Raw genomic sequence first — 22,224 nt, 5'->3', positions numbered from 1 at the left:
GGATGGAAGGATAACCTTCCAATGATACCTCTTTCTCAACCATTCAAGAAACTCGAACTCCATTTCTCTGGGCCATCATTCATTTCTGTCAAATGCCATTTAACTTGTCAACCTTGTTCCAATTACTTCAGAGACACTCCATCGATTCGTTGGACATGAGGTTGTAACGCGTAAATCATTCCATTAAGGGTAGAAATGATTTGAGTTTGTTCACTGTCCACAAACTTTCCATTTTTCATGTTCAACACTGTTCCACTGAAAGGATCAATTGTTAACCAAGAACTGTCACATGCCACACCAATTCCATCCACGGATTGATCATTCTCATGAATTTGAGCAATTTGTAAAGAACAAACGGAAATAGATGCTTGTTTCGAAACGTCCAATGTCCATTTCTTTTCAATCTGTAAAGTTTCAGAGTTGACTTGCATTCCTAACAAGGTATATTGATTCTTACTGATATCTTGTTCGTGTTTGGTTCGACACAAAATGACCACATGATTATTCGACATGGAAATGGCATTGGAACATTCGCCAGGTCTGTCACTTGTCAAGGTAATTGATTGGGTCGACTGGGACAGATTTCTTTTCAAAAAGGCAGTAGCAAAAATCATTGATCCATCCAGTGTTCGAAATTGAGATAAGGTTATCAAAAAATCCTCCATCGAACTCACATGATAAGGAACCAAAGAAGAGTCAAAACTTGTTTCAGAAATTACTTGTCCAGTGGCAACTTCAAATTGAACCAATCCTCCATAAACCGTGGCATAGACGTATGGACTTTTACCGTCTCGAATCAATTGACCAAAATAACCCTTATTCGATTCATTGGTAATTTCATACAAGATTTTGTTTTCACTAGTTGACAAGAGACAAAGAATTTTTCGACTTGTTGAGAGAAGAATTTTCGAATCTTGGTTTTCGTCATCTTGGATTAATAACAAACTATGCATGACTTCCATTAAACCATCACTTTCGTAGAGAATGGTCCATTTGGAATGCTTTTCTGGAAAGTTGGAAGAAGTGTCAAGTTTCAATAAATAATTTCTTCCATTCAAAATGTTTTTTCGAATAATGTAGAAATTTCCAAATTGATCCAATACAGGAAGAGGCATCACGACGTCGTGGTCAAGCATTTGTAATTCGGAGGGAAGAACGTCATTCTCAAAATTTGACACGTAACGTAAAGTTTGCAAATTGAAAATTCCTAATATGGTATTCGATAAACTCTCATTCTGTTCATCCTCTTGAGATGATGGAATTGTAGTATGAAGAAAAAGTAATCGCGAACGAGCTGTATCCAATAAAAACGAAGATTCTTCGATTTGAGTTGCAACATTCGATAAGGAAATTGAAAAATCAGAAGACTGACGATTTTCATTTGAAAACCATGCAAGTCTTGATTGTTGACTGTTGACATTCACTTGATTCCAACCTTGCAATTTCTCTATTGTTGAAATTATTGGCTTCGGTATTCTATTTCCTTTCAAACTTTTCATACCATGAACAGAGGCAGAAGGCGTTCTTATTTGTGAGGAAGATGAGTCGAGTCGGAGAATCGAAAGCGCTGCTTCCGATATGTTGACATACCATGACAATGTTACAATCCATAACAGAACAAGAAGAGGTGTAATTACTTTCATTAAGGTGGTCGAAAGGAGTGTGTGTCGATGAAATGTTTCAAGTTGTTTTTTTCTAAAAAGAACGAGCAAGGTGTGGACCGTCCATCCGTACTTTTGAAGGTTGGTGTGAGCATGTATTGGGGTGAATGCAAGTTTGAAAATTTGGTCCTGGTACTTGGAATTTCAATTCTTTTAAAAATGGTAATTGAAATAAATTTGGAAGCTTTGACATATCGATGGGCTTGTACATACCACACGAGATGGCAACTTGTCAATACATGGTAATTCAATCAGCAAGGAATTTATCATACGATCACAACAAGGGTATAATATTTCTGGTCAACGTTCTTTGGAAATTTTCTTGCCGTCGTTTAATTTTCAATTCATCTCCAAACACATTCAATCACTACCTTTCTGAACACTTTACAAAAATTAAGATAGTTGAATTTACAATAAATAAGCATGTGTATTAAATTGTTCAATGATGGATGGGCATACAATTCCATTCAACTGAAATTACTTTTAATTGAATGGTTGTGGTGGATAACCATATGGCATTCCACCATAAGGCATACCACCGTATGGCATTGGTTGAGGAACTCCATACATACCACCCATCATTCCCATACGATGTCTGAATGATGGAATTGGAGTAATGTAACTGGCACCTCCAGCCATGATGAACAAGTAAGCATTGATGAATTCATCCATAGTAATCACGCCGTTACCATCACGATCCTGAAAATGTTGTGTTCAGAGCATATGTGTCATCATGGGTGGTTCAATGGGAATGCAAATGAATTGCCAAATATATCCATCATGAAAACAATGTTAAAACAAGATACATCAATGATCTAACAACAACAACAACTTTCACTAGTGTACACTTACCATCATTCTAAACAAATATTTGGCATTGACTGGTGGAATACCGAAATGAGTAGCAGCACAAAACTTGAATTCCTTCTTGGAGAGAGTTCCACTGCGGTTAAGATCGTATTGCCAAAAGAGTTGTTGAGCTGCTTGAACATAGTTGAATCGGTTGGCCATGACATGAGGAGGCTGATGTGCAACAATGAGTGGGTTGTTTGTTCATGGTTGAATATCAGGCACGGAATGAGATGATTATTATTTTGACATTTTTCAATGAACGATGATGGACAATCATCATCATGATCGTCGTGATGAGAGGATGGTAATATTACCATGTTCATCATTGGAATTAATAACGTCCATGATCTATATGATAATCACAGATTTTTGATGATACTTACGACTACGAATCCAGCAGGCATCCATGCTGGTTGTGGACCTTGCCAATAAGTAGTAACTGTGGTAGTTGTGGTACCTGGTTGCACATACATTCCTGGGTTATATCCGTACATGATGATTCTATTGTTGGTTGTTCTGGTTATTCCTTGTTGAAGGAGGAAGGCAAATAGGAATAGAATCACCGTGATGATGATCATCAACAAACACAATATCCAATCATGAATTGTACAAAAAGACATTGTACCATGTCGTGATCACGTTGAAGAAACGACCACCATAATACGAGAGGCAACATGTGAAACGATCGTTGAGTACACAATTATAGCGTGGATGAGAAACCTACTTTTGGAGCTATTTTTTAATGTTACTTTATTTGCTTCGTGAATGCATGGAATTCAAAAATAGCTCCATAATTTAGAAGAAGGGGTTACACATGAACAAAAGGAAAGGGCAGTGCCTAGGGGTGTTCCTCAGGGCTTCGTTCCGTCAACTGCTGCTGACCCTGGTCAACATCAATGGCGTCAAAGTTCGTTTGGTCATAGGGAGAAGCTTCTGAAGCAGTGGCATTACTGCGACGAGCTGAATCCAGTCGTTTTTTGAACTCTTGATATTCTCGTTGTACAGACGACTCGGAACGATCCAAATCTTCGACAGCAACCCTATTTGAAAATTTGTATATTGACAGAAAAGAGAAAAATAATATTCACACACTTACCTTAATGGAGGATATGTCCTGCTTTCAATCTCTGAGCACTTAATTTCGAATACTCGACTCGACTCAGAGAGTCCTTTGAGTGGATAAACTCCTAAATCACGAGCAGTGAATGTTCTTTCAATGGCAACCCTCTGTCGTTTCGATTTAAAGCTGTTAGTTGTTTTGGAGCTTGATGTGAAACTACCACTTGAGGGAGTGTCATGTGTTTCGCTTAGTGGGTGATGACGAGCACCATCGACACTGAGGTACATTTTTCCATCTGACGTCTCACTCATAAATTCAACGCTCGAATACAATTCTCGAGTTTTGTAAAACAATTCTTCGCTCACTAAAATTTGTCCACCATGTGCTAATGCCTCAATTCTTGCCGATTTGTTCACAACATTTCCAAAGTAGTCAAAGCGTTTCATGGTCTATCATCACAATGTTAACATTTACAATATATTGAGAAAATGAACTTTTCATGTGAAATAATCCTTACCTTGTCCCAAACACAATCTCCCTGTTGTGCATGTTGTAATCTATTCAACTCAATAAATCAATTGATTAACACTTACCTTTCCATAATGCAAACCAATACGCACTCGTAAGCCACTCCAGAAAGCTTTTCGAGTTTTTGGATCCCATTCTTGACGACAATCCCACTCATGATAAAGATCGCTTGGCCATTTAGCATTTAGTAATGCAAGTTGAACCTCCATGGCCCATGTGACAGCATCTAGCGGGTCTTTGAATACGACCTAATGTTGTTGAGAAAAAGAACAAAATAGTGAAAAATAATTCCACCTCCAATCACTAAATCACTGAAACTTACATAAAACGAATCACCGTTTGTCTTGACCTCATATCCTCTAAATTGCATCAATGTTGATCTCATGATGGTGTTATGAATTTCTAAAGCTGTCCTCATTGCCTTCTCATTGCTTTGCCAAAGTTTAGTACTGTTTTGTACGTCGGTAAATGCACAAGTTATTTTTCCTGATTTGGGTGCATGTTTGGCAGTTGGATCTCTTTTTGCAATCACTACAGCTACAATGCAAATAATCAAGGTAATGACAAAAAATAGAGTTCCTCCAATCACAATACCTGCAATACCTCCCGCTGATATACCAGGAATAATATATTCAATTCCACAAGTTTGAAAACGTAGTGAATAATTTTGAATTTTTTTCATGACAAAGGAATCTTGCAAAAAGTTGAGATAAATTTCCTTTGCTCCTTGATTACAGCTACAGAAAGCTGCTGTGGAAGAGCATGTGGAAGAGCTTGTAGAGGAAACGGATCTGGTAAAACTAGTGCCTGACGTCGTTCCGCTATTTGTGTCACAAGTATCTCCGTATGGTCCAAAATTATTGACACCAAGTTCAAATGTGGATCTGTAGAAGAGAGTTGAGACAAATGACTGCTTTGTCACGTCCAAGTTAACACTCTTCATATACTTGAGAATGTTGCTAACCATTGTACATACAGCAAATCCTTCGTAGGAAAGCATTGTCTTGTTCCTTTGAGGATAATATAGGGAAAAATATTGAATAAATTCTTTGGCCATAATATTGGTGAAAGACGTCGAATAAAATGCTTCTAAAAAAGATGCGGTAACAACATTTGTTCTTAAACCTGATAGAGTTGGACATGAGATTTCAGAAGGAATTCCAATTAATGAAGCTCCTGCACGTGCTACGAATGAACATGTGTCATATTCATTGGCCAAAACAAAAACAAAATTTCCATAATCAACCGTGTCAGTTTTGATGGTTCGTTTGGTATTTGATGGCATTAGCACGGTGGTGATCTTTACATTTTCAGCACTCTTTTCAAAGAAATCTTCTACGCTTCGTGATACAGAAGTCCAGTATTCTTGATTTGCGACAAGAATGGTTAATGACAATTGGTCTGAAACTTGAAAAAATAAGGTGCGTGCATAACGAGCAACTGCAACTACTTCTTCAACAATGGATGGTCGTAGGTTGATTATAAATCTAGAAAAAGGTGAACGCAAACTTGTATGACCGGATACTGGTCCGATTAGAGGTGTGCCGCGTGCATCAATAAGGGTACTTAACCCAGAGGCATTTCCAATGATTTTTGAACCTAAAAATCCAAAAATTTTGGTTCTTTCAATTAGATCTGTTGCCTTTTGTATCATATCTATTTCGCTGGTATAGTATTCAGTTTTGAGATGTATGGTTCTTGGCAGTTCGTGATAATCATTCATGGCTTGAATTAAGGACAATGCGCCAGCTGAAAAATCGTCCAATTGTTGAGATGAATTTTGGCCATTAGTATCTGTAAGTGGATATAATCTACCAAAAATGATTGGAGCTTGAACACTAGCTTTCAATGCATTCATATCAACTCCACACTTAGATTTGTCAAAAGTCATTGTTGTTACAGGAACAAATTGAGTGGTCGCAAATTTAACAATGTAATTTGTTCTCATTCCCAAACTGCACTTCTTTGTGGTTGAGAATTGGCCGAACGGTATCTGGTACTTGATAAATTCAGAGTCAGAAAACACAGTGTCCATAAAACTGGAGCCAGAGATTGAGGATTGTGGAGAAATATTGTCAAGAATCTCAATTATAAAACTTCCAACTAAAAAACCTTGAACAACACCTGTTGTGTTTTTGGTGGGGGTGGTTAGATACTTGTTGACGACTGATTGAAAGGTATCAATAAACGAATGCTTTGTACGAACGTAGGGGAATGGCTCCACCAAATAAAAACTAATAGACGAAAACGAGGAGTTGTTCAATAAATCAGCAATCCTTGGTTCCCACTGCAAATTCCTAAAATACAGACAAAATATGACAATTTCTTTTCTGAGCTTGATAGATGCAATGCCAGTAAGAATTTCCTGCAAAACCCTAAAGTCAATGTCATCCTTTGGTATTGATATTACAAACGCTTGAGCGTTGGCATTATCAACCGTAAGATACTCTTTGACTTGAGAGGAAGAAAGGATATTCGAAGAGGAAAACATAATCTCGCTGTCCAAATAAAGCTCATACTCTTCCAGCATTCTCATAAACTCTGAGCGAATATATTTTCCATCGGTGTCGCCTGTACTAATGAACGAGAAGCGAGACAATCCCAAAGTATTCATACTGTAATCTAGGACTGATAACAACCTCTCTCTAATAGATGTGGTTAAATGAATAATGTTACGAGAAAAAGTGTCTCGCAACTGTGGTGTGTCGAATGATGTCTCTGGATTTATAAACACCATGCTACTGAACTGTGATGCAAATTGTTCTAAAAACGAAGTGGCTGTTGGGATGCTATTAATCTTACTTCCCACAAGGCCTATGGCGTTATTGTCCACCACAAATTTTCTGCTGGCGTTAACTAGGGACTCCACAGAGACAGCAGTACCATTGATGACAATAGGTAAAATTTCCAATCTCTTTCCTCTCACACCTGATTGCTTGTCGTTTCTGTCTTTAAACACAGCAGACACTCCCGAAATGAAATCAGAGTCGTATGCGCTACCGTCTGAAATGTGACCAAACACAATGGGCAGAGAAATTTTGGTAGGGTCAAAAAAGCATGAGAAACTTGAAGAGCCAGGTAAATCCCAAACAACTGGATCTCCAATTTCTGTGAACGAAGCATCAGCGTTTTGTATGGTCTTCCACACTGATCGAAGCCCTTGATTACAAGAGCATGCAGAAGAGGAAGTGGACAATACTCTTCTAGAGGTCCAATCACTCCTAAGGCGATGACTTGTAATTTGGTCTGATTTGTACCTTCTGTGTGAAGAGGACTCATGATTTGGTGGAGTAATTTCTGTTAATATAGGATTATTGGAAGAAGATGTGTCCTCAAATACAAATGTGGATCTTCGAGAAGAGCTTGTTGTGGAGCATTTGGTATAGGGGCCAACCACTGTATTATCCATCACGTACGTTCCTGACGAATAGAGCAAATCAATGAAATTGGATCGTGTCAAATCTCCAGATACTCGTTGTGTGAGAATGTTAATAGTAAGCTTTGCAGCCATATAACCTTCCAATTCAACCAATGATGGAATGAAAGTAGGGTCGTATGCTTTCATTGCTCGTTGGTATGACAATACGATTGGATATTTCGTGTTGGTAGGAGCTGGAAACACTTGAGTGATTACAACACGATCTCTATATGGAAGAATATTTGACCCAATGAAAGAGCCTGTCACGAATAAAATTGCAGGATCATAATCTGTTCTGGCCATGACTCGATTAATGAATTCTACAGTAGGTTTGTAAGTTGACATGCAAATAATTGCCTGTGGTTTTCCTTTCACAATAGATTCGAGTGCGTTCGAAACTTCGATCGTATTTCTTTCGTACGTTCCCTTAGAAACAAGGCTCATGCCAAGAGCGGTCAGAGCAAGAGTGGATCCGTCTTTTTAAGAGAGATGTTAAAAAATTGTTGTCAAATAAAAAGTTAAAAATCCACCAATTTTGTGACCGTCCATTTTGAATGAATCATTCCACAAAAAAGCACATGAATTCATCACCATAATAAAAATCAGTAAATGCAGCATATTGGGTAAACGTGAACACATACGATGAATCGAATACAAATGAACACATACCCAATCCTGAAACTCCAAAAGCATCATTCTGATAAAAAATGGCAATCCTTCGCAACATTTTAATGTTGACCAAATATTCAACCATGGCTGCAGTTTCGTCTTGATAACTGGCTCTCACATTGATAATATTTGGATAGAAGGGCGTACGTAGAAACAATCCTCCAGTTAAGGCCCCAATATAAGGCATTTTTGATTCTATGAGTAGATTGAGAATGGCTTGACTTGTACCCGTTCCTTACGTGTTCGAATTGTGTGAAAACATGGTTTGAAAATGGTTCACACAATTCGATACCGTCAGCAAAATGTTGAATGTTCAATACCATTCGAATAACGTTGCATGAATATGATATCATGTTATTCCGTGCATGTCGACTACTTACCCATGTAACCCAATAGGCCAAATATTGTCTGATTATTCAGCAAAACGAGAGTATTATTGATGCATCGAGGAGGTTCATAGCCGTCGTCCAATGAGTAGAGACGGAGCTTTTTACCTCCCCACACACCTCCCAATTCGTTAATTTCCTTAAAGGCTGCCTGTATTCCGACCATTAGCGGGTATCCAAGTCTATCGTGGTGGGCATGCCATTTCGATAAGAGGAGGGTGGTTTGAAATCATTCACGAACAAGGAATATGTCGCGAAGATGCAACATACATGTTGGGAAATGAACACGAGAGAAATGACCATAGCAATCATGAATGTCAGATATCTGTCCGGACGTGATATAAATGCTTTCAACTTACTCCCTGGTTTGACCTGTAAGGGCAGTGGACTGTCCAAACACAATTTCGGACTCATCATTCCACTTCTTGTCGTATAATGTTTGATTAAAAGTAAAAGATGATTGAGCCTTAGCAACGTGAGTACTACAAAGTAGTAAACTACTAGCCAAGAAAATAAATATAATTCTTAATAACGCCATATAAGGGTAGTGATGATCGTTCGAGCAATAATGGTTATGATTTTGTACAAGGTAGTGGATAATAGATTTACAGACTGACTTGCTCGAGTAGAGTGGGTGGGGTTGAAGACTAGGATGGCACAGCGATTCGTTATTTTGTGGTTGTTGGTGTTGTTGTTGCTCTTGGCGTTGTTGCTATTGAGATATCCGCGTAGATACAATCGCGTGTAAGGCTTAGTGAGAAAATTTGTCGTAAATATGTTCGCGGGATTGGCTTGCGCGGATTTTTTTGGTTGTTGCAGCAATCCACAATGAACCACCACCAGGGAGCTCCTTCTTTGATTTGGATCGTTTTGGCTCTGTTACAACAGCAGCAGCAGCAGCAGCATGTTACAACAGTATGATGAGGTCAATTATTGGTGACGGGAGACTCTCAACCAATACAATAAGGAAAAAAAAATTAACAATGACTCTTCCCGTAACCGTTCAGCAAATTTCTCTTCCACGACAACCAACACAGGAAGATGACCTCCGAAGATTGTTACTGGATCACAGTGATACCAATCATAGTATTCACCACTCTCAGCCCTTATCAAATAATAGCACACGAGAGGAATTAGTTTCCTCCATACGGGTGTCGGCGCAACAACCTAATTCGCCGTCCATGATCATCTACTCGTGTCCTCACCGAGTGAACGTAAAATTTGTTTTTGCAGAAGAGAATGATAGGCAGCATATGGTTGAACATGTAAAGCTTTTTGTTTCATCGGAACACTTGTTATTGCTTTCCGATACGTTGACTGCCTACAAGATACATTTCAGAGACATTTTGATGCATGGTGTTCAACAATCTCCAACTCTGTGCATGTATTGTCAATTATCAACGATGGAAAGTGGCCAAAGCGGCCTTGCAGGATCCTCTGAAGAAGAAGATTTCAATGATGATGATGTGTGTGAAATGATTATTACCGTGGCAACAACAGCATCTCAACAACAACAAGAGGATTCATCTCTAGAATCATCACATGAGCAACAACTCAATCAAATGTATCAGGACATGTATCGAGCCTTCTCCATAGCAGCAGAAAATGTACCTCTCGATGCCAACCATACCGAAAATGAACATCTCAATTCAATGATGAATGACATTAATCTTGACGATAAATTGTGCATGAATTCGGATGGCTGGGTATACAATATTGAAGAAATGAGAAGAGCTGTCCTCGTCAGAGATCGAACAGAACGAGAGGAACATGATGGTGAATTGAACTCTGCTGATAATGACCTGGATGATGAGGATGAATGGGAAGACGTAGACGACGAAGAACTTGACAATAAAAAGAAGAAAATTCTCTAAATGTAACTCTAAAGTACCATCAGTAAATTACCTTCCTCCTCCTCAACATTCACATCAGAGAGTGTAATGTATTCCTCTGTTTTGTGCTTTTAACCCAGAGACTGAATTTTGATTGAATAAATGTTTTTTTGTTGTGTTTTTGAAAAAAATATTGATTTTCATCATCAACAATAGCATGTTAAAGCAGTGGTTGCCAATCTTGTTGCGAGCTGGAAAAAAGTCCAGTCTTAGTCAGAAGGAAAAGAGTAAGTGTTGCAATTCATGACGCAATTATGAATTTATCAACAATGAATTTATCTAATCGGATATTTGAATTCGGATTAAATGTATGATGATGATGGATTCAACAATAATAATAACAATTCATCAACAATGTGCTGATTTCCCCCTATCTCTTAATCATCATTTATACATTTGTACAATTAATCTCATCATGTTCGTTAATGTTTCCATCTTGAATTTATCATCATCATGATATTCAATTGAATATCCATGGCCATTATCATTCCATTACAATTAGACTTGTTCCTCTCAATTTTCAATCAGCATGCTTCATCGTTCTGCAACGTTATAAATTCTAAAGAACACAACACGAGAGCCTTCTCGACCACTTTTCAAAATCATTTGCGTGTTTCTTCTCCTAAACCACCTAGCGAAGAATCCGCAGAAAGTTTGAGAGAAAAGGCCGAGAGGATTAAAAGAATGAAAGCCGAAGAGAGAAAGAACAATCCTCAACCACCTCCACAAGAGGAAGAAACTAGTGAAGAAACAAATACTTCTGAAGAATCAAAACAATCAACAGAGGAGAAAACAAGTGATAAATCCGAAAAAACAAAGGCTGACGAAAAAAAGAAGAAAACAGCTGATTATGAGGATATGGGAGATAATCAAGCAAAAGAAAAGGTTCGCACCAAGCCAAACTGGCATCATTATGGTATGAAATATACATTACCAATTGTTACGGTGATAGCTCTGTATAACCTCTTCAGTGCCTTTGCAGAGAAAGGATTTAGCTTGAAAAATATGCAAGAAAGATTTGAGGAACTTATTGCTCCTTTGAAAAAGCCACAACAATCCAAATTGCTTCCAGATATTCCTCAAGGACAACCAATGAAACCAGTGCTCGTTGTACCAGTCGAAAATTTCCTTGTTTATTCCTCGTATAATTCTCGTGCTGGTTGGAAGACTCAAAAACGTCCTGGAGTGGATCAATTTTTACAAGCTCTTTCCAAACATTATGAGATTGTATTTTTCTCTGACAATTACATGACACCATCTCTGGCTCAAATGTTAGAAAAAATTGATCAGTATCAAGTGGCTCACAAGCTTTTTAAGGATGCTACCGTCACAGAAGGAACAAGAAATGTCAAAGATCTTTCACTTTTGAATCGACCTTTGGAGAGAATTATCATGATTGAACATCGCCCAGACGCTTACAGCAAACAGCCAGAAAATACTCTTAGAATAACACCTTGGAAGGGCGACACTCAAGATAGAACTCTTGTTGATTTGATCCCATTCTTGGAAATGGTTGCAACCAAATCTGGCAGAATTGATGTGAGGACAATTTTACAAGAATATGGAAACAAGGAGAAACTTGCTCCAGAAATTGCTCGTGATTTTATTAACATGTTGGAAAAGAGAAGAAAGGAACGATCTCCACAAACAGCATCTACACAACCCACTACTGATGAAAAGCCTCCAGCACAAAGCGGAGGTTGGTTTGGCTTGAGAAAGTAATAAATCATCTCTTGAATTCAACATTTCAATTATCAACACTATGGTGTGGTGTCTTTTTCGAATAATTTTGTGAGGACAGATATGAGAATGCCAAAACGCTCAAATCATTTTAATTCCAAATAAAACTCCTCTGAATAAGTATACCCTGAAACTCCATACATGAATTTTAAGGGCAAACTATTACCATTAAGCATTACATTGGTAGAGAATTCACCAATGAAAACCAATATTCCTTTCTTGAAATCGTTGGAATCAGCCTGAATCAAGAACTGTTTGCATGCGATTTTCTGACTAGTTGTGGTCACCATCAACACAGATCGAGGCGCATCTTGTAACGACCCCAAGCTCATACTAGTCCTGATTTCAAAATGAATATGTATGCAAACCCTGTACGACGTTATTTGATTAAGATTTACAGAATGCTCCTCTACCAACGAGCTATTGCATGGTTTAAAGGCATAGCTCATTTTCAACAAGTGACACTTGTAGTCTTCGTTGTATACTGAACACAAATCTGTGAGGAGTGTAAATTTCATTTGAAATAATGTTGAAAGTGACATGTAATCACCAATCCATCGATTCATAGCTTCCCAATTATCTTCAATTTGCAGTATGGTTCCTCTATGCAATGCAAGAAGATGTTCTGTTTTTACTCCTTGACAAATGACACGTAATTGAAATAATTCTTTTAAATGTACTTGTAAATTATTTCTTCTTAATTCGGAATTGTGGTGTCGATTTTTTTCGTTATTACAATCCTGACCATGACTATGGCCACCACTGCCATTCCATAAATAATATTCTTGGTAATACTTGTTGAACCATAAGCGTTGGAGATGATCCGTCAATTGTTTCCGAACATACATATTTTCATAGAATAGTTTGGGATGAATCAGAAACCACATCAACATGTTCTTGGGAGAGTCTATTTGAAATAGTGCAATGGATGGCAATAATTCGTGAGGAATTTTTGTAAAATCCATCCGATCATGAGTATTTTCGAGGGAAGGATTTGCTGGATGGAATGAAGGCAACATTTTTTTTGCGTTACAAAAAATTTATAAATTGTAAGATCATTTTCAAATTAAATTTTAATAGTAAATGTTGATACTATGGATAATCTATTTCATTGATTCACTCTCAAAATTCTTGCTGTATAATGTCATTAATTGTTTCATGGTCCATTGAAAACTCTCTCTGGATCGAATGTATTTGTGAAAATATTCAAAGCATTTGGGATGAACTGATTCTTTCAACAACATGCACGTATCTATTCCGCTCAAACAAAAACCAATACAAATATCAGCCACATCGAATTCATTTCCTAATAAATAATTCCATGATGAATCTCTTTGAGAAAGTTCCTTTTCTAAATAGGGTAAGTATTGATGTGAAATTATTTTTGCCTTTTCATCAAACTCTTCTTGTTCCTCTTGTGAAAGTACTAATTGACTTTTTGTCGACATGTTTAAATTCTTTTTTTGAACAAGTGCTTTGAATAACTTGATTGGCGCTTGAGCTTCGATTTCAAAGGAAGAATTTGTCCAAAACACATACTTGTATCGGTTGGCATTGGATTGGCTGTCTTGTAATTGTGTCAATTTAGAATGTTGTTGAAAATGGTCTAGTAAGAAGAAAATAATTGCATTCGATTCAAATAGAGCTTGTTCTTCATGATTTCCTTTCAATTTGAAAACAAGAGTTGGAACTTTGAGGAATGGATGAGGATTCATTTCTGGATGGAGATGGTCTCCCTTTTCTAAATTCAGAAAATTCACTTCGATCGTTGGAAGATGGTTTTCAGAATCTGTAATACGAGTCGTATGCGTTTCCACATGGACTGGTTGACTGTTGTATTGGAATTTCAAAGGAAGCTTCAATTCGTTCAGTACCCATAAAACCTTGATGGATCTTGTCGGAAATGAAACATATAATTTTAAATACTCGAAAGAAGTGGAAGCTTGTGGTAATGATGCTCCAAAGGTTGATTGAGACATTGAAAGTAGTATTGAAAGCTTGTTGAACTGTTTTTTGTGTTTGTTGGCAATGCGGTTTTTTTCACATGGAGACATGGAGGACAATTTGAGCATTTTGAAACGCTCCGCATTCTAGGAAAATGTCCTCAAGCGATCTATTGAAATTCAAAGTGGTTATTGAATCAATTCAAACATGAATAGTTCTTGCAAGGTCTGGAGCAACTGGGAACGAGAAAACACAATCCAAGAAGATTTGCACCAAATGACTACTGTTGTGCAAACTTATTAACGTGAATTCTCTACCAAAGTAACTCTCATCTTATTCTTATCATTTTCTGGCCATTGATATCAATCACATAAACGTCACCATCACCAATCATGTCTCGAATGTGAAACATGGGATTGAAGATGGTATTCTTGAGAGGTCGTTGGAGGAGAGAGTGAACCATAATTTCCTTAAATTGTTTTCTTCTCAAGATTGAAAGGATTTCTTTTCTTCCATTGTCAATATAGAACATGAATTGCGAAAGGTTGGGAATGGCAAAGTAGAACGAGTTTGTATCTTTGATTGTCAATGCACCAATGGTCATGAGCAATGTAATTCCGTCATCAATTTGCCTTGAGCTCTCTTCGGTAGAGTCTGGAAATAGACAATCCACCAAGTCTGTTCTGTCAATGAATGGTTCTGTCACGTTGAGAAGAACGTTTTCACAGAAATTAGAAATAACTTGTGACAATTGCTTTTTCATTGGCTCACTGAGTTTCCTTCTTGATTCTTCTTGATTTTTATGAATGAAATATGGTATTCCAGAAATAACACGAGAATCATCCTCTGGCGAGCTTTCGTGTCGTTCCAACTGTTCCAAATAACTTTCATATTGTTTCTTAATGCTAGATATATAATCTTCTGTAAATACAAATCCAAAAATATCCTTATACATTTTTCTGTCAATATAAAATCTTCTAATTTCATGACTTTGTATCATTTCATTTAGGGTTTTTTCGATTTGAGTTGGTGTTTGATTAGGTATTATATTTTCATGAAATAGGAAATGTTTAAGCACAACGGGTGGGAAAAAGAATTTCATTTTGTGCTTGCAACTTAGAATGGCACTCTGAATTTCTTGCCGAATTTTCAGTAATCCAATATGAGTATCTGAAAATTGAAAAGATTCTCCCTCTTCTAAATAATCGGCAATACTATCTAAATTTGATGACGAAGAGACATCTTTTTGAGTTTCAAAGTCATTGTGAGTATTAATTTCAGAAAGATGATTCAATTCAAAAGTTGCACTTGTTGGTGGTGTATTATTTCCGCTTGATTGCTGGCCAGCAGTTTTCGGAGACGTGGATATCCTTCGTTTGGAAGGAGACTTGAGGCTAGTTGTTGTTTTAGATGGAGATACCAGTGTTTGGTCGTTTGAAGACCCCAACAATTTCTGTGGTGGTGATCGAACGCTCCGAGATTGAATCAACTTTGGATTTAATATCTTGTTATTATCATCCGTCTTTGAATGGTTCCCATCCGTACTTCCATCACTTGTTGTTGTGCTATTGCTCTTATTAATTTTTCTCTTTTTTAATTGTGAAGAATTGGTCGTTTTTTCCGACGCAGGGCTGAAATCATCCGAACAAGCCATTCCCATCTCCATTAATTGTAATTCCTTTTCCGATAAATCTTCAACTTCCGATCTCTTCAGACCTAAATTCTTGGCAGTTTTATTAGTTTTCAATGTGGGCGTCAAGGACTTTCTTGGTGGCATTTTTTTTTTGTAATCTAGAGCTTTGTTGCTTTAGCGATGTCTTATAAAATTTATTTGGAGTTCAAATATTAGATAAGAAATACTGAAGCTATTGTGATCGTTGCTCCGCATTCGGTAGTTTGTGGTCTTTTTGCACTTCGTTTATTTAACGTGTTTGAAAAACCAATATTTTCGTTTCGATACACTTGTTTTTACAATTACGTGTTGTAAACTTTTGATTCTTTCCAACTGTAAAAAAATGCCAAAAGAACTAAACACCGCAAACAAGCAATTGCAACCCAGAATCTCCACAACCAAATCTAAAACTCAACAAGGTTCCAAGAATCACACCGAATCAACTCCTCAATTTACCGTTGCCATAGACAAGAGCCATGAAAACAAACTTCAAACAGCACAAAATGCAGTCGGTTCTGTCATGCTTTCACAACTCATGAAACAAAATTCCAACGGCGCCTCTTTGAGTAACTTGGTATTTTCTCCATTTTCTTTTTTTCATGTCATGCTGATGATCTTGATGGGATCCAAAGACGAGACACTCTCTGAATTGGTTCATGCTCTTCAATTGAAAGAAAGTATGATGGTATCATGTTCTGAGGGTTGTTCCTCAGAGCAAGAGCTCAATCCGTTGCAATATTGGAAAATGGAACACTTGGAATGTTATATGAACACTTGTATGAAATATTTCAAAATGACCTCTTCAGAAGAGACAAGTGCCAATGTGGAAAGTTCTTCCACTCCAATCTCTGTTTCTCTATCAGTGGCCAATCGATTATTCCTTGAACAATCCTTAAATGTGAAATTAGAATATTTAAGTGAGCTGAAACAATATTTCAATTCAGAGCCTGAATTATGTAATTTTAAAGAACAACCCATGGAGCAAGTTCAGAAAATCAACTCATGGATTGAATCTAAAACCAATGGTCGCATTCCAAACATGTTGTCTTCAAGTGATGTATCCGAATCAACTTCTCTAATCCTCGTCAACGCCATTCACTTTTTAGGTACTTGGATGCACAAATTCAACATCAACAGAACTAATCCTCGTGCGAGTTTTAGAACACTCATGGATCCCACTGGAGAAACGACCAAGTGTGAACGCATGTCAATGTTTTCAAGTGGTGGAATCATTCTTTCGTATGGTGAACTCGTCATCAGTACAAAATTTTACAATTATTCTATCGAGATCCCAACTATGCCATGATTGTGATCATTCCCAAAACAAGTATTCCTCTCACTGTTGAAAGTGAACAAGAGTTTGATGAATGGTTTCTTTCAAAATTGGCAAATGTGAAACAAATCACACCAACCACAAGATTGAAATTCAGGAAAGTTGAAATTCCTAAATTTAACATGGAGGTGAAAGAGAATTTAACGGATGTATTGAAATCCTCACCTCTGAACATGCAACACGCATTCAGTCCCTTGCAAGCAAATTTTACTGGAATTTCTGAAAATGTCAATGGTCAAAGAATATTCATTTCCAAAATCATTCAAAAAGTGTATATTAAGGCCGATGAAGATGGAACGGAAGCCGCAGCATGTACTATGGTTGGACTTGGAAAAGGAGGTGCCCGTAGAAGCCAAACAACAGAAAAATTATATGAATTTGTGGTGGATCGACCTTTTGCTTTTGTGTTGCATCATCTTCCAACCAAAAGTGTCTTGTTTTGTGGAAAAATTAATTCTTTTTCTTCTGGTCAATGAAATTCTATAATATTCTATTAAAATATTTTTTTTACAAAAATTAAAAAAATGACCGAGTATGGAATTTTGCCATCATCCATTCAATATGCTTCTCCGATGGATGGTTTATTAAATTCAGCACTCTCTCTTCGCGGAGTTTGGATCTTGGATGAACAACGACAAAAGATATTATTTTCAAGAAGGTTTCCGACAGTAGAAAAACGGGCATTAGAGTTGATCCGAGCACAACAACATATCGGAACAGATGAGAATCGTAGGTATTCTTCAATAATTGTGGTTGTGCAAATATATATATGAATGATCAATATTTACATCATCATTCATGGCTGGAATAGAATCAATCATGCTCTCTTCATCATCAGCTCAACCATTTGTAAAATCTTTGGCTCACCATTTATCTGCCTCCATTTCCGATTTTGGAGATGGATTTTTAGTGGAATATTTCAGCTTGGCAAAAAAACAGTATGAAACATTGGCTGCTTCAAGAAGTGGTCTATCCATGCATGCACAATTATTTAAACATTCGTCAGTTCATCCACCAAAAATTCAATCCATTTTGGAAACTGTGGAAAATGAAAATCATGAATCATTATGGAAAGTATTCTTGAAATTAATGGAAGAGAATTATGCAATGTTTTCAATGGATACAAAATTTGTTGAAAAGTATCATTTGGAAGAGCAGATCATGTTATCATCATCGATGGGATCAGACTCTATTTCAGCGGAGGATGAAGATTTGGCAATTTTACTTCCACTCGAAGTATCCACTAGCTTGAATACTCAAAATTCTCTCACTGTCAAATCTCAATCTGTTGACAGGATCAAGTCACCAACCAACAAAAAAGGATTGAAATCACCGAGTGGAAAAAAACATAACTCATCTGCTCGAGGTTTTTCTACGAAACCAAACAATAATTCACCAAATCATATTAATTTATTTGGAAATTCTGGTAACGCGACAAGTCTTCAAACTGCTGAGAGCGACAAGAATGTTCCTCCTCATATTTTCCCATTTGTTTCCATTGTCGTTGGAGGTGTCACATTTGTTGCACTCCCACTAATAGTGCCAAATGCTTCGACAACAACACCTGAATCATTTATTGACTTTTCAAAATTAGAAAACACCCTGGAATATCCATCAATATCTGGTGCTTTTAGTTTCTTGCAAGATCTTTCATCAAACTTTTTCTTGGCCAACCAAAAACATCAAAAATCTTCCGAAGTTACCAATTATATGAACATGTATATTAGTCAATGTGCGCCATTTGGAAGGCCCATTGATTCAGCACCATCCAATGTCCATCTCTTACTCACTAAGCCATTTCCAATAGATGACCCAGAGTTGTCGTCCTTGAGAAGACCCTCATGGAAAGCTCATTCACTGAAATTCGATCAGCAACGAATTCATTTCATTATTCGCGAAAATATTTTAAGTGCTCAATTTGATAAGAAGGACATTCCAGATGAAATTTCATGTTTTGGATCGATTTTGTGTAGTGCAGAAATTGACGGATTTTCTGATGTGACAGTGAGCTTGAGTGAACTACGCAATACAAGGCACATTTCAGTGCATTATTGTTGTAGAGATCATCCAGATGAAATGTCAAATCCTGGATGTGAATATGCAAGCTTGTCATTTTCTCCTCCCTCGGGTGCCTTTGTTTTGTGTAAATACAATATTGAGAATGTGAACAAACCACCCGTGCGAGGATATTATCAAATGAGAGAATTGGCAGATAATAAGGTTGAATTTTTACTGCAATTGGGAATTGATTCAGTGGATTCTCAATTCGAGTACTGTAATGTCATTATACCATTTCCAAACAGAACGGAAGTAACTGATATTTCCTATCAAGCAGTACAGGGACAATTAACAAAAGGAAAAGGGAAAAATAATTTAGTTTGGACGATTGGCAACAAGTGGAAAACGAAAGAATTATCACTTTCTGGAACTCTCACGTTTAATCAAACATCGTCATCGGATACAATGGCCATTGTGAAGGATGTTTCTGATCCATTTTTTGTGAATAAGAATTCTCTAGTTCGACTGCAGTACAAGTTGTTGAACATGTCACTGAGTGGGGTTATTATTGATCCAAAAACTGTTTCTCTCAATTCATCACTCAAGTTGGAAGCAGTGACCATCAAGAGAGAAATTGTTGCCGAAGATTGTGTCATTTACAATTCGAGAGGAGATGTTAGGCATGTTCAGTAGAGTGTGAAATTAAAATTTTGGGGAATAGTAATGAGATCATGTTCTTTTTTGGATGGATAGATTGTGAAAGTACTTGTCACTTACGCGACATTACTTGTTCAAATAAATCTTTTCCAACTTGGCAAATGCAATCTTCCATTCTGAAGACATTTCTTTTTCTGCCATGTCATTCACGTCAGTAACAATTCGAAATTCCACCTTGCTGCCATCTCCTGTAATAACATGTCGATCCTTTTCCCAAGTGAATAAACATGTTCCAGCAAATTCTGCAAGTGGATTAATTTCAACAATTTTCACTTTTCCATCCAATGTAATGACAAGATCCACAATGAAATTTGGAATATCAATCACAGAGTTGCCAATGACTTGCTCATTCAAAAATGTTGAAATCTGCTCATGAATTTCTTGCTTATTCTTTTCAATATGAGGAAAATACACATAAGGATTATATTGTGTAATACCAGTGAGTTTTCGATTGAAAACAAAAGATCTAAATTCCATTGCAACATCAAACTCATTAAACTAACCCATGCGTTCATAATTCATGAACATGTTATCGTTTCACAATTTGAAACAAGCGCTTATACTCACCTCTCTTAAAATAATTTCATTTGTTTTAGTGCTCTCATTATATTGTCCACTTGCAATTTTCACTAACTCCTGACGAGCTCGTTCCGATTCAATCAACAATTGAACTGCTTCGTGTCCACGTTTCAATCGAAGAATGGATGTACTCGCTCTGTACAAGGCATACAATTTTCGATTACTCTCCGTTTCAAAATCAATATGTAATTGTTTTTCCATTTTACAAATTTCCTTGTAATGTTCATATACTCTCTGAATAAATCCAACACGATAGATACAAGCATCTTTTGGAGACATGGTTGCTAATCGACAGAAAAATCCATGTTGTTCCCAATTAGGTAATTTTGTCACTGCACGATCAATTTTCTCAGCAATCAAGTGAAGAATTTTTCTTCGTTGATGAATTTGAATCGATTCATCATTCTGATAAGCTTGCTGCATTGTATCTTCACTCTTCCAATCTTGATATTCCATCAACAGATCCATCTCACACGAATTCATCAATTCCTGAATTTTAGAACTTTCTTTAAATGTTGAAACAAATTCCGAGTGTTCATCCAACAATGCTTGAGCTTCTTCTCTACTCAACTCGACACTCACTGATTTGAATGTATAGGGTTCTATGGCTTGATAGTAACGATCAAAACTCGTTTCTAAGAAGGACATTTTTTTTCTTGTTTTGAAACAGGTAACAAGGAACTTGGATTTAACGTTTGGAATCATGAACTGGGAACTTGTGTTTACAAAAATCCAAAAAAAAATGCCTTCATGGAACATCTTTAGCTCCTCCTCATCCAAGAATCGGAAACATCACTCTGAGGATCCACGAGAAGAGAAGCTTCCAACCGCCGATCGTGAAAAAACGTTGAAAAAACAATCTTGTTCTGATTCTAACAAGAATGAAAAAATAATTGAAATTGATCATTTGCCAGTGATGGAACAACAAGTGGGAAAAAGAAAATTAAAACTTGTTCATATGAGTGATAGTCATCAATTTCATGAGCATTTGAAAAATTTTCCTGAAGGAGATATTTTTATTCATTCGGCGATATTTCTCATAAGAGTGAATGGCAACACGTGTATGAAAATCACCATTCAGAATCAAATTTTAAATGTGCTCCAAGTGTGATTTCATTCAATAAGTGGATTGAAAAATTGCCGTATAAGGTGAAAATTGTAATATTTGGAAATCATGATATTGGATTCAACGGAATTTCTCCTGAATTTGTTCAAAACAATGTATTAACTAATGCCATCTATCTTCAAGATCAATCAGTCATTATTAAATACAAGGGAAAGCAATTACTTAAAATATATGGAACACCTTGGACGTCAAGTAGGAATATGGGGTTCAGTATGAATCGAAAAGATATTGAACAAAAGTGGAACGACATCCCCAATGATATTGATGTTTTAGTCACACATTTGCCTCCATTTGGAATCATGGATTTGGCTAGTGGCACTGAACCTCAACATTATTGTGACTATTGTAAAAAGAATCATTGTTATAAGAGACATTGGGGCAATGAAGCTCTACGAAAAAGATCTATTCAACTCAATGAACAAGCAAAATTGAAAGCACACTTGTTTGGGCATGTACACGAATATCATGGTTTGGAGTTGGAAAAGCAGTCTAATGCAACAGTTCCATTAATTTATTCGAACGGCGCCTCTGTGGCGAATCATAATGACAATGATGTTCGGGATCTTAATGTTATTGAGCTTGACCTTGGGAATGAGTAATAATAGCATGTAAAAAAAGGTTGATAAAGACAAATTCAAAATTAGATTCA

General features: G+C 36.9%; 11 protein-coding genes across 11 annotated transcripts; 5 read left to right on the top strand and 6 right to left on the bottom strand.

Moving 5' to 3' along the window:
* Positions 1–122: 122 nt before the first annotated feature.
* On the bottom strand, positions 123–1,643 carry C9374_004039 (uncharacterized protein; the record flags this gene model as incomplete). The annotated part of the gene is made up of 1 exon (XM_044693634.1): positions 123–1,643. One exon carries the CDS (start codon positions 1,641–1,643, stop codon positions 123–125), a length of 1,521 nt encoding a protein of 506 aa, XP_044556169.1.
* A 501-nt stretch (positions 1,644–2,144) lies between these two features.
* C9374_004038 (uncharacterized protein) lies at positions 2,145–9,112 on the bottom strand (the record flags this gene model as incomplete). Its single annotated transcript, XM_044693633.1, has 12 exons — positions 2,145–2,360; positions 2,514–2,684; positions 2,897–3,039; positions 3,238–3,261; positions 3,396–3,553; positions 3,610–4,022; positions 4,091–4,111; positions 4,167–4,349; positions 4,424–7,995; positions 8,189–8,422; positions 8,569–8,756; positions 8,934–9,112. The coding sequence occupies 12 exons, from the start codon at positions 9,110–9,112 to the stop codon at positions 2,145–2,147; spliced, it is 5,502 nt and encodes a 1,833-aa protein (XP_044556168.1).
* Positions 9,113–9,557: 445 nt separating this feature from the next.
* On the top strand, positions 9,558–10,448 carry C9374_004037 (uncharacterized protein; the record flags this gene model as incomplete). The annotated part of the gene is made up of 1 exon (XM_044693632.1): positions 9,558–10,448. The coding sequence occupies one exon, from the start codon at positions 9,558–9,560 to the stop codon at positions 10,446–10,448; it is 891 nt and encodes a 296-aa protein (XP_044556167.1).
* Positions 10,449–10,623: 175 nt separating this feature from the next.
* C9374_004036 (uncharacterized protein) lies at positions 10,624–12,188 on the top strand (the record flags this gene model as incomplete). Its single annotated transcript, XM_044693631.1, has 2 exons — positions 10,624–10,693; positions 10,969–12,188. The coding sequence occupies 2 exons, from the start codon at positions 10,624–10,626 to the stop codon at positions 12,186–12,188; spliced, it is 1,290 nt and encodes a 429-aa protein (XP_044556166.1).
* A 104-nt stretch (positions 12,189–12,292) lies between these two features.
* Positions 12,293–13,225, bottom strand: C9374_004035 (uncharacterized protein; the record flags this gene model as incomplete). The annotated part of the gene is made up of 1 exon (XM_044693630.1): positions 12,293–13,225. One exon carries the CDS (start codon positions 13,223–13,225, stop codon positions 12,293–12,295), a length of 933 nt encoding a protein of 310 aa, XP_044556165.1.
* An 84-nt stretch (positions 13,226–13,309) lies between these two features.
* Positions 13,310–14,185, bottom strand: C9374_004034 (uncharacterized protein; the record flags this gene model as incomplete). The annotated part of the gene is made up of 1 exon (XM_044693629.1): positions 13,310–14,185. One exon carries the CDS (start codon positions 14,183–14,185, stop codon positions 13,310–13,312), a length of 876 nt encoding a protein of 291 aa, XP_044556164.1.
* Positions 14,186–14,478: 293 nt separating this feature from the next.
* On the bottom strand, positions 14,479–15,927 carry C9374_004033 (uncharacterized protein; the record flags this gene model as incomplete). The annotated part of the gene is made up of 1 exon (XM_044693628.1): positions 14,479–15,927. The coding sequence occupies one exon, from the start codon at positions 15,925–15,927 to the stop codon at positions 14,479–14,481; it is 1,449 nt and encodes a 482-aa protein (XP_044556163.1).
* A 238-nt stretch (positions 15,928–16,165) lies between these two features.
* C9374_004032 (uncharacterized protein) lies at positions 16,166–17,631 on the top strand (the record flags this gene model as incomplete). The annotated part of the gene is made up of 2 exons (XM_044693627.1): positions 16,166–17,061; positions 17,151–17,631. The coding sequence occupies 2 exons, from the start codon at positions 16,166–16,168 to the stop codon at positions 17,629–17,631; spliced, it is 1,377 nt and encodes a 458-aa protein (XP_044556162.1).
* Positions 17,632–17,679: 48 nt separating this feature from the next.
* On the top strand, positions 17,680–19,846 carry C9374_004031 (uncharacterized protein; the record flags this gene model as incomplete). Its single annotated transcript, XM_044693626.1, has 2 exons — positions 17,680–17,884; positions 17,967–19,846. The coding sequence occupies 2 exons, from the start codon at positions 17,680–17,682 to the stop codon at positions 19,844–19,846; spliced, it is 2,085 nt and encodes a 694-aa protein (XP_044556161.1).
* A 90-nt stretch (positions 19,847–19,936) lies between these two features.
* C9374_004030 (uncharacterized protein) lies at positions 19,937–21,097 on the bottom strand (the record flags this gene model as incomplete). The annotated part of the gene is made up of 2 exons (XM_044693625.1): positions 19,937–20,368; positions 20,438–21,097. 2 exons carry the CDS (start codon positions 21,095–21,097, stop codon positions 19,937–19,939), a joined length of 1,092 nt encoding a protein of 363 aa, XP_044556160.1.
* A 94-nt stretch (positions 21,098–21,191) lies between these two features.
* C9374_004029 (uncharacterized protein) lies at positions 21,192–22,174 on the top strand (the record flags this gene model as incomplete). The annotated part of the gene is made up of 2 exons (XM_044693623.1): positions 21,192–21,494; positions 21,599–22,174. 2 exons carry the CDS (start codon positions 21,192–21,194, stop codon positions 22,172–22,174), a joined length of 879 nt encoding a protein of 292 aa, XP_044556159.1.
* Positions 22,175–22,224: the final 50 nt, after the last annotated feature.

This window comes from Naegleria lovaniensis, assembly GCF_003324165.1.
Source record: "Naegleria lovaniensis strain ATCC 30569 chromosome Unknown tig001, whole genome shotgun sequence".
Lineage (NCBI taxonomy): Eukaryota > Heterolobosea > Eutetramitea > Acrasida > Naegleriidae > Naegleria > Naegleria lovaniensis.
This window is presented reverse-complemented; position numbering and strand designations above follow the sequence as displayed.